Genomic DNA, 12,383 nt, shown 5'->3' with positions numbered 1-12,383 from the left:
AAGCTTGAAGGTTCATAAGTCATCTCGACCCAGGCATCTGAAAGAAGTAGCTGAAGAGATTACGGAGGGAGTAGTAGTGATCTTTCAACTGTGTGGATGAGTTTGTGCCTTCAAGAACATACTGGAGATATCTAAACAAAAATCTGCAGATGAACCAGAAGATTCATAGTCTGCTGAGGGCTAGATCTGTGGCATTCAAGACTGGTGATCCAGACCTATACAAGAAGTCTAGATATGACCTACAGAAGGCTGCTTTAAGAGTGAGAAAAAATAATTCTGATTGAGATTAAAGGCAGGAATCTGATGCACACCAGCTCTGTTAAGGGTTGTAGCCCATTACTTACTATAAGTTGAAGTCTAACATCATGAATGGCTGTAGTACTTCACTCCCAGATAAGCTCAACATCTTCTGGACACACTTTGATAGGGAGAATAAAGCTACATCTGTGCATATCCCTGCAGCATCTGGTGACCCTGTGATTTCTTTCTTGAAGTCCAAGATCACAAAAGCTTTTGAGAGGGTGACCCATTGCAAGGCATCAGACACTGATAGTGTAGCTGGTAGGGATCTGAAAACTTGTAGGAGTGTTCAGGACATCTTTAATCTCTTGCTGCTGAAGTTGAGAGTTCCCACCTACTTTCAAAGGGAGACGGTCATACTTGTGACCAAGAAGAGAAGGGTGAACTGCCTCAATGATTATTGCGCAGTTGCACTCACATCTGCTGTATTGAAGTTCTTTGAGAAGTTGGTCATAGTCAGAATCAACTCCTGTCTAAGCAAGGACCTGGACCTGCTGCAGTTTGCCTATGACCACAATAGGTCTACAATAGATGCAATTGCATTGGCTCTCTATTCAACTTTGGATCACGTGGACAATATCTGGTTGCTGTTTACTGATTACAGCTCACTGTTCAGCAGTATCACACCCTCAGTTCTAATCAACAAACTCCAAGATATGGGCCTCTGTATCTCCCTCTTCAACTGAATCCTTAACTTCCTCACCAGGAGGCCACAGTCAGTGCAGATCAGAAATAATATCTCCTTCTTGTTGACAGTCAACATTGGCACACCTCAAGGATGCATACTTAGCCCACTGCTGTACTGTCTCTACACCCACAACTGTGTGAATCTCATACTCCATCAGCACATACAGCATCTTTCAGTTTGCCAATGAGACAGATATTGTTGGCAGAATTTCTGATGGTGGTGAGGAGGCGTAGAGGAGTGAGATGGATCATCTGGTTGAGTGGTGTTGCACTCAACATCAGTAAGACCAAGTCATTGTTTGTGGACTTCAGGAAGAGGAAGTCAAAGGAATACCCACCAGTCTTCATCGAGGAAAGGTTGAACAGTTTCAAGTTCCTGGCTATCAATATCTCTGTAGATACATCCTGAGCTCAACATATTGATGCAATTACAAAGGAATCATGGCAGCAGCTATATTTCATCAAAAGCATGAGGTGACTTGGTACGTCACCAATAACTCTTGCAAATTTGCACAGATGTACCATGGAGAACATTTGAACAAGTTGCATCACCACCAGACATCAGTCAGACTGCAGTTTGAGTATTGTGTGCAGTTTTGGGCCCCTAATCTAAGAAAGGATGTGCTGGCATTTGAGATGGCCCGGAAGAGGTTCAATGGAATTATCTCAGTAATGAAAGAGTTAACCTGTGAGGAGCGTTTGATAACTCTGGGCGTGTACTCACTGGAGTTTAGAAGAATGTGGGGGATCTCATTGAAGTCCATCAAAGCCTAGATAGAGTAGATGCGGAGAGAATGTTTTCTATAGTGAGAGAATTTCTGTATCCAGAGAATCTCATTATTAATGACCAATGACCAATGATCAATATCCTGGTGGGGAGGTTTGTTAATGCTATTGGGGAAGGTTTAAACTAGATTTGCAGGGGAGTGGGACCAAAGTGAAGAGTCAGAGGATGGGGTGGTTGGCGTACAATTAGAGACAGCTTGTAGTTTGACGAAGGGTAGGCAGATGATAGAGCAAAAGTGCACTCAGCCTGATGGTTTGAGATGTGTATATTTTAATGCAAGGAGTATCATAAACAAGGCGGATGAACTTACAGTGTGGACCAATACGTGGAACTATGACATTGTAGCCATTACAGAGACTTGGATGTCTCAGGGGCAAGAATGGCTGCTGAGTGTGCCATGCTTTAGATGTTTCTAAAAGGACAGGGAGGGAGGCAAAAGAGGTGGGTGAGTGGCATTGCTAATCAGGGATAGTATCACAGCTGCAGAAAAGGAGGAAGTCATGAAGGGATTGTCTACTGAGTCAGTGTGGGTGGAAGTCAGAAACGGGATTGGGGCAATAACTCTATTTATAGACTCCTCAATAGTAACAGAGGCATTGAGGAGCAAATAGGGAGGCAGATTCTGGATTAGTGCAATAATAATAGGGTTGTTGTGATGAGATATTTTAACATTTCTAATATTGACTGGCATCTCCTTAGAGCAAGGGGTTTAGATGGATTGTTTATTAGGTATGTTCAGAAAAGTTTCCTGATGCAATATGTAGATAAGCCAACTAGAGGAAAGGCTGCACCTGATCTGGTATTGGGAACTGAACCTGGTCAAATGTCAGATCTCTCAGTTGGAGAGCATTTTGAGGTAGTGATCTCAGCTCTATCTCCTTCACCATTGCACTGGAGACGGATTGGAGCAGACAATTTGGGAAAACATTTAATTGGGGTAGAGGGAAATATGATGCTATTAGGGAGGAACTTGGGAGCAGATGTTCTCAGGGAAATGCATGGCAGAAATGTGGCAAATGCACAGGGAACATTTGCATGGTATTCTGCATAGATATGTTCCATTGAGTCAGGGAAAGGATAAAAGCATCATGGTGTACAAAGGGTGTAGGATATCTAGGAAGAAAAGCAAAGCTTACGAAAGGTTCAAGAAATGTTCAAGGCAGTAGAAATTTACAAGATTGTAAGGAAGGAGCTCAAGAATGAAATTAGGAGAGCTAGAAGGGGCCATGGAAGACCTTGGCGAGCAGGATTAAGGAAAACCCCAAGGTATTCTACAAGTATGTGAAGAGCAAGAGGATGAGCTGTGTGAGAATAGGACCAATCAGGTGCGATAGTGAAAATATGTGCATGGAGTCGGAGGAGGTAGTGGAGGTACTTAATGAATACCTTGCTTCAGTATTCGCCAGGGAAAAGGACCTTGGCAATTGTGGGGATGGCTTACAGTGGACTGAAACACTTCAGTATATTGCCTGGAAGAAAGAGAATGTGCTGGAGCTTTTGAAGTGTGATAAGTCGCTGGGATTGGATGAGATATATACCAGGCTACTGCAGGGAGTGAGGGTGGAGATTGTTGAGCCTCTAGCAATGATCTTTGCACTATTAATAGAGATGGGAGGAGTACCGGAGGATTGGAGGTTTGCAAATGTTGCTCCCTTGTTCAAGGAAGGGAGTAGAGATAACCCAAGAAATTGTAGACCAGTGAATCTTACTTCAGTGGTGTGCAAGTTAGTGGAGAAGATCCGGAGAGGCAGGATTTATGAACATTTGGAGAGACATATACTGATTAGGGATAGTCAGCGTGCTTTGTTAAGATGACACCACTTATGGCAGAGCTTTGGACACCATAAAGGACTATCAAAGAATATAGCAGGATATGGATCAGTTACAGACTTGGACAAATAAGTGGCATGTAGAGCTTAATCTGGGGAAGTGTGATGTGAGCACTTGGGGAGGTCGAATGAAAGCAGAGAGAATACAGATAATAGTAGATTTCTTAACAACACTGAGGGGCAGCGGGATTTTGGCATCCAGATCTATAGTTCATTGTAAGTGGTTATGCAAATAAATAATGGTAAAGGATGTGTATAGAATAATTAAGAAATTTTACAGATTCTGGAAATCTTGACCAACGTATATAGAATTCTGGAGGAACTCAGCAAGTTGGGCAGTATTATGGAGGGGAATAACCAGTTGATGTTTTGGCCCAGACTCTTCCTGTTTTTTCTGCATATGGATTACTTGCCTTCATCCTTTATTAGAGGTGTTGAGTATAAGAGGAAGGAAGTGTACTGGAGCTATATAATGCATTAATTCAGACCACACTTGGAGTATTGCATGAAGTTCTGGTTGCCACATTATTAGAAGAATGAGGAGTGGATGCAGAAGTGGTTTACCAAAATACTGTCTGGATTAAGGAGTATGAGCTATAAGTAAAAGGCTGGACAAATTTGCATTGTTGTCCCGATGGTGTCGGAGGCTAAGGAGAGACCTGATAGAGTTTTTTTTTTAATTATTAGAGGCATGGATAAGGTACACATTCAGAATCTTTACCTTAGGGTAGAAATATCAAACCCCAGAGGCCAGACTTCGGAGTGGGGGGAAGTTTAAAGGTAACACTAGGGGCCATCTAGTGGCGTTTAAGAGGCTTTTAGATAGACACATGAATGGAGGGATATGGATAATACACTGAAGGAGAGGATTTAGTATAAATTGGCATTGATTAGCTCAGTGATGGGCCAGCTGGCCTGTCTAGAGGTACTATTCTATGTTCTGGGTATTGATGACTACACTGCAGTAGTTCTCCATTTGCTGCACCTGAATATTTTCAAGTTCTATAAAACCTTTACAATTCATCTGCCTGACCTGTGAAATTTTCTTCTGGAACATTATTGGCTCTCCATCTTTTAAGTAAGTGCTTACAATTTTCTTTAAAAGCCCCTAAGCTGCAGATACCTCAGGAACAGAAGGTGCATTCCCGTTGAAGGTCAGAATCCAGATCTAGTGATCCCTGGAGGGCAAAGACTGAACAATAACCAAAAAAACTACAAAAATGCTCAATGGAAAGTACAACTGAATATAAGGCAGAATCAAAATGCAGAAAATAAATGACACTCAAAATGCATTTAGAAAATACAATCTTCTGACAGGGGTATTTGCAGGCATTCTTAACCGCTCCCTGTTTCATGTTGTGGTTTCCTCCTACCACTATTATCCCAGTAACGAAGAAAAACAAGATAACATGCCTCAATAACCACTGCCCAGTAGCTCTGACATCTACGATCGTGAAGCGCTTCAAGAGGCTGATCATGGCATTCATCAACTCCAGCCTTCCAGACAACCTTGGACCCACTGCATTTCCACTTCTGCCAAAACAGTTCTACAGTAGACACTATCCCACTGGCCCTGTGCCCATCTCTGGAGCATCTGGAAAGACAATTACATCAGACTATTGTTTATTGACTATAGTTCCACCTTCAATACTACAGATCCAAACAAACACATGACCATAGTCTGCACCTGGGAATCAATGCCTCCTTCAGCAATTGGATCCATGACTTTCTGGCCAACGGACAATAATCTGTGGGCATCAGAAACACGCTAACAAGTGTGGACTGGGACAAAGCTGTACTTGGGAAGTGGGAGACCTTCTGAGAGTACAGAGCTTGTATGTGCCTGCCAGAATAAAAGGTAAAGATAATAAGTGTAGGGAACATTGGTTTTCAAAAGATATTGAAGCCCTGGTTAAGAGAAGAAAGGAGATACATAGCAGGTAGAGTCAAGTAGGAACAACTGAGGTGCTTATGGAGTATAAGAAATGCAAGAGAACTCTTAAAGAAACCAGGAAGGCTAAAAGAAGGCTTGAAGTTGCTTTGGCAGACAAGGTGAAGGTTAATCCTAAGGGATTCTACAGGTATGTTAAGAGCAAAAGGATTGCTAGGGACAAAATTGGTCCTCTGGAAGACCAGAATGGTAATCCATGTGTGGAGCCAACACAGATGGGGAGATCTTAAGTGCATTCCTTGCATCCTGAGGCAAATCAGGGTGGATAAATCCCTCGGGCCTGACAAGGCATTCCCTCAAAGCAAGTGCAGAAATTAGCAGCAGGAGAGGTATCGGAGAACTGGAGGATAGCCAGTGTGGTTCCACTATTTAAAAAAGGTTCTCAACAGAACCAGAAGTTATAAGCTGGTGAGTCTGACATCAGCTGTGGAAAAGTTATTGGAATGTATTTAAGAGACTGGATATATCAGTATTTGGATAGAGGTGGACTGATTAATGATAGTCACCATGGCTTTGTGCATGGTAGGTCATGTCTAAACAACATTATAGAGTTTTTGAGGAAGTTACGGTAAAGTGGATGAAGGCAAGTCAGTAGATGTTGTCTACTTGGACTTTAATAAGGCATCTGACAAGGTCCTGCATGGGAGGCCAGTCAAGAAGGTTCAAACACTTGGCAATCAGGATGAGGTAGTAAATTGGGTTAGACATTAGATCTATGGGAGAGAGAAGCCAGAGAGTGGTAGTAGAGGGTTGCCTCTCTGACTGGAGACCTGTGAATAGTGGTGTGTTACAAGGATCAGTCCCAGGTTTTTTGTTGTTTGTCTTCTATATCAGTGATCTGGATAATAATCTGATCAACTGGATCAGCAGATTTGCAGATGACACAAAGATTGGGGGTGTAGTGGACAGTGAGGAAGACCATCATGGCTTGCAGAGGGATCTGCATCAACTGAAAAAATGGGCTAAAAATGGCAGATGGAATTTAATGCAGACAAGTGAGGTTTGCACTTCAGTAGAACCACCCAGGGTAGGTGTTACACAGTGAACTGTAGGGCACTGAGGAGTGTGGTAGAACAAAGGAATCTAAGAATACAGGTTCATAGTTCACTAAAAGTGGCAGCATAGGTAGATAGGGTTGGTAAGAAAGCGTTTGGCGCATTGGACTTCATAAATCAATATACTGAGTACAGAAGGTGGGATGTTATGTTGAAGTTGTGTAAGATATTGGTGAGACCTAATTTGGAGTATTGTGAGCAGCTATGGTCATCTACCTACAGGAAAGATGTAAATAAGGTTGAGAAAGTGCAGAGAAATTTTAGAAAGATGTTGGCAGGTCTGGAGGACCTGAGTTATGAGAAAAGTTTGAATAGGTTAGGATTGTATTCTTTAGAACATAGAAGATTGAGAGGAAATTTGATAGAGGTATACAAAAATATGAGGTGTATAAATAGGGTAAATGCATGCAGGCTTTTTCCACTGAGGTTGGGTGGGACGATAACCAGAGGTCATGGCTTAAGGGTGAAAGATGAGAAATTTAAGGGGAACATGAAAGGAAATTTCTTCACGCAAAGGGTCATAGGGGTGTGCAATGAGCTGCTAACACAAGTGGTCTATGCTAGCTTGATTTCAATGTTTAAGAGGAGTTTGGGTAGGTACATGGTTAGTAGGAATATGGATGGCTATGGTCCCAGGACAGGTCATTGGGAGTAGGCAGCTTAAATGGTTTTGGCATGAAGTAGATCAGCCAAAGGGCCTGCTTCTGTGTTGTACATTGCCATGTATCTATGACTCTAATCAGTAAGGATAGGCAGTAACACCTTTGATACGAATACTCTAAACACTGGTATCCACATGATTGTTCCCTCAGACCGCAGACTCTAGTTGCTGGACACTCATGACTGTGTGGTCAGGTTCTGCTCCAACTCCATCTACAAGTTTGCAGATGATATGACCATAGTGACCGTAGCTCAAATAATGATGAGAAAGACTAGAGAAAGGAGATAGAGAGCTTGGTGACAGGGTGTCATGACAACAACCTTTCAGTCAATGTCAAAAAAATGAAAGGAGTTGTCATTGACTTCAGGAAGGGGAATGGCACACGTGCTTCTGTCCACATCAACAATGTTGACATTTGAGAGCTTCAAGCTCCTAAGAATGAATATCACCATTAGTCTGACCTGATCTCCTCAGTAGAGAGCGTAAAGAGCACCAAATTTCTTGGTGTTGACCTGACAGAGAATGTCACCTGGTCCCTCAACACCAGCTCCATAGCAAAGAAAGCCCAGCAGTGTCTCTACTTTTTGAGAAAGCTGAGGAAAGTCCACCTCCCACCCCCCATCCTCATCACATTCTACAGGGGTTGCATTGAGAGCATCCTGAGAAGCTGCATCACTGCCTGGTTCAGAAATTGCACCATCTCGGATCACAAGACCCTGCAGCGGATAGTGAGGTCAGCTGAGAAGATCATCAGGGTCTCTCTTCCTGCCATCACAGACATTTACATTATATGTTGCATCCACAAAGGCAACAGCATTATGAAGGACCCCATGCACCCCTCATACAATCTCTCCTCCCTCCTGCCTTCTGGGAAAAGGTTCCGAAGCATTCGGGCTCTCACGACCAGACTATGTAACAGTTTCTTCCCCCAAGCTATCAGACTCCTCAATACCCGAAGCCTGGACTGACACCTTGCCCTACTGTCCTGTTTATTATTTATTGTAATGCCTGCACTGTTTTTGTGCACTTTATGCAGTTCTGTGTAGGTCTGTAGTCTAGTATAGCTTTCTCTGTGTTTTTTTTTATTATGTAGTTCAGTCTAGTTTTTTATACTCTGTCATGTAATACCATGGTCCTGAAAAACGTTGTCTCATTTTTACTAAGCACTGTACCAGCAGATCTGGTCGAAATGACAATAAAAGTTGACTTGACTTGACTTTGACTTTGATCTAACCTTGTTGATAACCATGACCAAGAAAGTGCACCAATGTCACTTCCTCCTCAGCAACCTAAAGAAACTTGGCACGTCCCTGTTGACCCTTATGAGTTTTTAATGATACATCATAGGAAGTATTTTATCTGGCTGCATAATGGCTTGGTGGGCAACTGCTCTGTGTGTGACCACAAGAAACTGCCCATGACTGTAAGAAACTGCGGAGAGTTGTGGACACAGCTCAGCACAGCACAGAAACTAGCCTCTCCCCCCACCCCACCACGGATCTGTCTATACTTCTTACTATCTCACTGAAACTGCCCACATAGTCAAAGATCCCACTCGCCCTGGGCATTCTCTCTTCTCCCGTCTCCCAGCCCAAAAGCACATACCACCAGGCTCAAGGACAGTTTCTGTCCTGCTGTCTTCACGCTCCTGAACAGACCACTTGTACAATACGCTGGACTCTTGACCTTACAATCTACTTCGTAATGATCATGCAATTTATCATTTACCTGCACTACACATTCTGTGTAGATGTTGCACTTTATTCTGTTATTTCTATTGTTTTACCTTGTTCCAGTTCAATGCACTGTGTAATGGTTTGATCTCTATCAAGACAAGCTTTTCACTGTATCTTGGTACATGTGACAATTCCAAATCCATAAATGCAGAATGCAATCAAAATCTAGGTTAAGTATACAGAATGCAGGAAGATGTTAAATAAAAATGATATGGGAAGAGCAGTTAAGTGAAACTGTGAGCTTTAACCAGTACAGGTACTCCATCACAACTGTAGCCTCTTGGCCTGGAATGGCTGAGACCATTGTTGTGTATTTAATATTTCAGTAGCATTTGAGTAATGTTGTAAATATATTGTTTGATGAAGCATTTTTGTTCATTTAAATAATTTATTTCGGGTTATATGTAAAAGTAATTACATTGCATATGTCATGAGGTGACTATGTGACACACCTTGAGTAAAAAACAGAAAATTAGACTTACATTCCCAGTCCCGTGTCTTTTTTTGAATTAGCTTAATGTTTTGGAGTTGCAAATCATAACAATTGCTCATCTGCTACACCTCAGAGTCATGCAGTCCCAGTACACCCATCAGAATAAAATGTTATATAAGATAGCAGCTTCCTGTGAGATGTGGAGTGGAGTTCACTCTGGAGTCCTGAGTATCCATGTTACTTGATGTTGTCAACTTGAGGATGAGGTTAATACCATTCCCTTGAACAGAAAACTTGTATATCAGCAATGTAAACCATTTGTCATTTTCCACCACTTGAAATATCTGGAAGCTAAGAACTTGATTTCACATCTACAGGCAGAGCAGCCCAAGCACACAGGGCTTGGTAGGAGCTCTAGTTAAAGAAGTTACCATCTGTCATCAATGCTTCAAGGAATCATAGCATCTGCTTGGATTGTTTTTCTGATAGATTTAGACAGAGCATTGCTTCATCAACACTTAGTAGGATAGGTTTCCCTGGCTCAAGCCCTTCTCCAACTTTTGTCTGCATCCTTAACGAAGAAGGTCTTTTCCTTAGCCCCTCTCTTTCTGCTGCTGGATGTATTTGTAACTCAGCAGTGCTATCCTTGGAAGAAAATAGAAATCTTCATCCCAGTAAAAAAGACAAATCAACCATTGCATATCCCTGTTACAACTCAACATTCATAGTATAAATTTGATGCTGGTTTGACTTTCCAAAATGTATCGCCTCGCATTTTAACTGTATTGAAATCCATTTGCCACTCCCCTAACTATCTTTAGATTTCCCCCTGTAATCCACTATAACCTTTGTTCACAACACCTCCTAAATTTATACCATCTACAGACTTACTGATCAAGTTATGTACATTTGCAATGTTTAAAGAGATGGGGCCAAATGCAGGCAAATGGAACATGCTTAGGTACACAGCTTCGTTGGCATGGGCAACTTGGACCAAAGGGTTTGTTTACATGATGTATTCAGCTATGATCAAATTGAATGGTAACACAAGGCACATAAACCTAATCCTATTTATTGAGTTCTTCTGTTTGAATACTTAAATTTATTTAAATGTAGAATGCAATTACTGTGTCATTTTATTTGCTTCTTCTAATTCCATTCATTTAAATTTTAGCTTGCGAAAAGATTTATCTTTCTCTCTCTGGTTACTTGGTCACAGGTGGGATGGCAGCTGAAGAATCTTGTCAATGCACTCAGAGAAGATCCCAGTGGGGTCATTTTGACTTTGAAAAAGCGACCACAGACCACACTCACCTCTGCTCCTGCACTGCTAAAGAATGTGAGGTGGAAACCTTTAGCACTACAGGTAAGTTGGGTTCTCTTGAAATACAATCAGACACAATCAGATTGAAAGTCTGTCAACCTGACAGATGAGTCCAATAAAAATATTGACTAGTTCAGCTATAACACAGATGGGCAAATGATTTATTAAGAACACCATGGTAACTAATTACAAGGTTTGTGCCATGAAATCTATCTATTAGACAAGATTTCAATCTCATTTAAACCACAGATCAATGATAATATTTCATTTCTAGACAAACAAATGTAATAAATTTCTTTTGCAATCATTTAATGAATCACAAGGTCGTTCTTTTGTAAGCTGATCTTGTCCTCTATTTCAGTGGCTGTAGTTGCTGAATGATTCTGGAGATTCATCCCTGCAGTTCTAGATAGCCATATGAATAAGTAACTGAGAGATCTATTTAAAACATAGCTGATGATGACACATTCAGAAAAATCCATCCTGTCAGACCCAAGAGAAGTCTGATCAAAAGGATCTAACAGAAGTCGAGAAGTCAGAAGTTTAATGAAAGAATGCTTTGAATATTACGTTTGTAGATTTTCAGAAGTGATGTAAAAGGCCAGATAGCAGAATTGAGACGTTATTGAATATTAACAAAGGGTCAGTAGCAGTATACATGAAAAGTTTGCTTAAGGTCAGAAAGCAAAGAATAGTAGATAGGTGTTCCATAATGGACGATAGCAGAAGGTGATGTTCCCCAGTAGTCAGCATTGGGACATAAGCATTTGTTGGAAAGATACGATTGAATTGGAATCAAGGTACAAGGTAAATTTACAAAAATACAGTTCATATAAAACTAAGATATGAAGTAAATACTGCAGAGGATAATGAAAGAACAGGTAGACAAATATAAGATTAAATTCAGACAAGACGATTGTGAAGTGCAAACCAGATGTTACAGATCTGAAGTATGCAGCAACAGAAAGATCTGTGTAAATCATTGGAAACAGTAGGTTGGTGGGAGATGTTGACAGAGTAATAAATTAATCATTTGAGATTAATTTATACCTTTTATACAACAAGGCATGGAGTACAAGAACAGGGAAAGTATAGTCAACTTTTGTAAATGACTGGTTGGACCACAACTGGAATACTATTTCCATTACTGGTCACTGCAATTTAGGGAGCATGTAGAGAGAATGTAGAAAATATTCACAAAAGTGGTTCCAACAATGAGGGATTTCAGGTGCAGTATTAGGTTGAAGGATTTGGATTGCTTTTCATCCAACAAAGAAGTTAGATAAGAGATTTAGTGAAGTTGTACAGTAAAACTACTAGATTTGGATAGGCTAAAGTTAGATAGAGCTGTTCCCATGACAAACGTTCAGTATTACACAATAGTGTGAGCTGGAATTGTAAGAGACTCAAGCTAGAGAGGAAATAGAACCTCACTGGGAAAAGGAAAATATGCAAGAAAAGGGGAAGACTACACAGGGCATACGAGAAGAGCTGAATATTTTGCTGCTTGAGTTGTCAGGATGCTCTTCTTAACTGAAAGCTCACAGCTCTCAAACGTAAAGCAGTGTTTCGAACAGCCACGGCATGTATACCTTGGCAATCCACAAAGGTGAGGCATTG

General features: G+C 41.2%; 1 protein-coding gene across 1 annotated transcript in view; it reads left to right on the top strand.

Annotated features, from left to right (window-relative positions):
* si:ch211-26b3.4 (connector enhancer of kinase suppressor of ras 2) overlaps window positions 1–12,383 on the top strand; it is a 911,874-nt gene that overhangs the window by 572,267 nt on the left and 327,224 nt on the right. The window contains exon 9 of the mRNA XM_059977444.1: window positions 10,659–10,805. Within this exon, the coding sequence (XP_059833427.1) occupies window positions 10,659–10,805 (147 nt within the window). The remainder of the gene's footprint in view (window positions 1–10,658; window positions 10,806–12,383) is intronic.

This window comes from Hypanus sabinus, chromosome 8, assembly GCF_030144855.1.
Source record: "Hypanus sabinus isolate sHypSab1 chromosome 8, sHypSab1.hap1, whole genome shotgun sequence".
In the NCBI taxonomy this organism is placed as follows: Eukaryota; Metazoa; Chordata; class Chondrichthyes; order Myliobatiformes; family Dasyatidae; genus Hypanus; species Hypanus sabinus.
The sequence above is the reverse complement of the archived record's forward strand: the minus strand, read 5'-3'. Positions and strand labels throughout refer to the sequence as shown.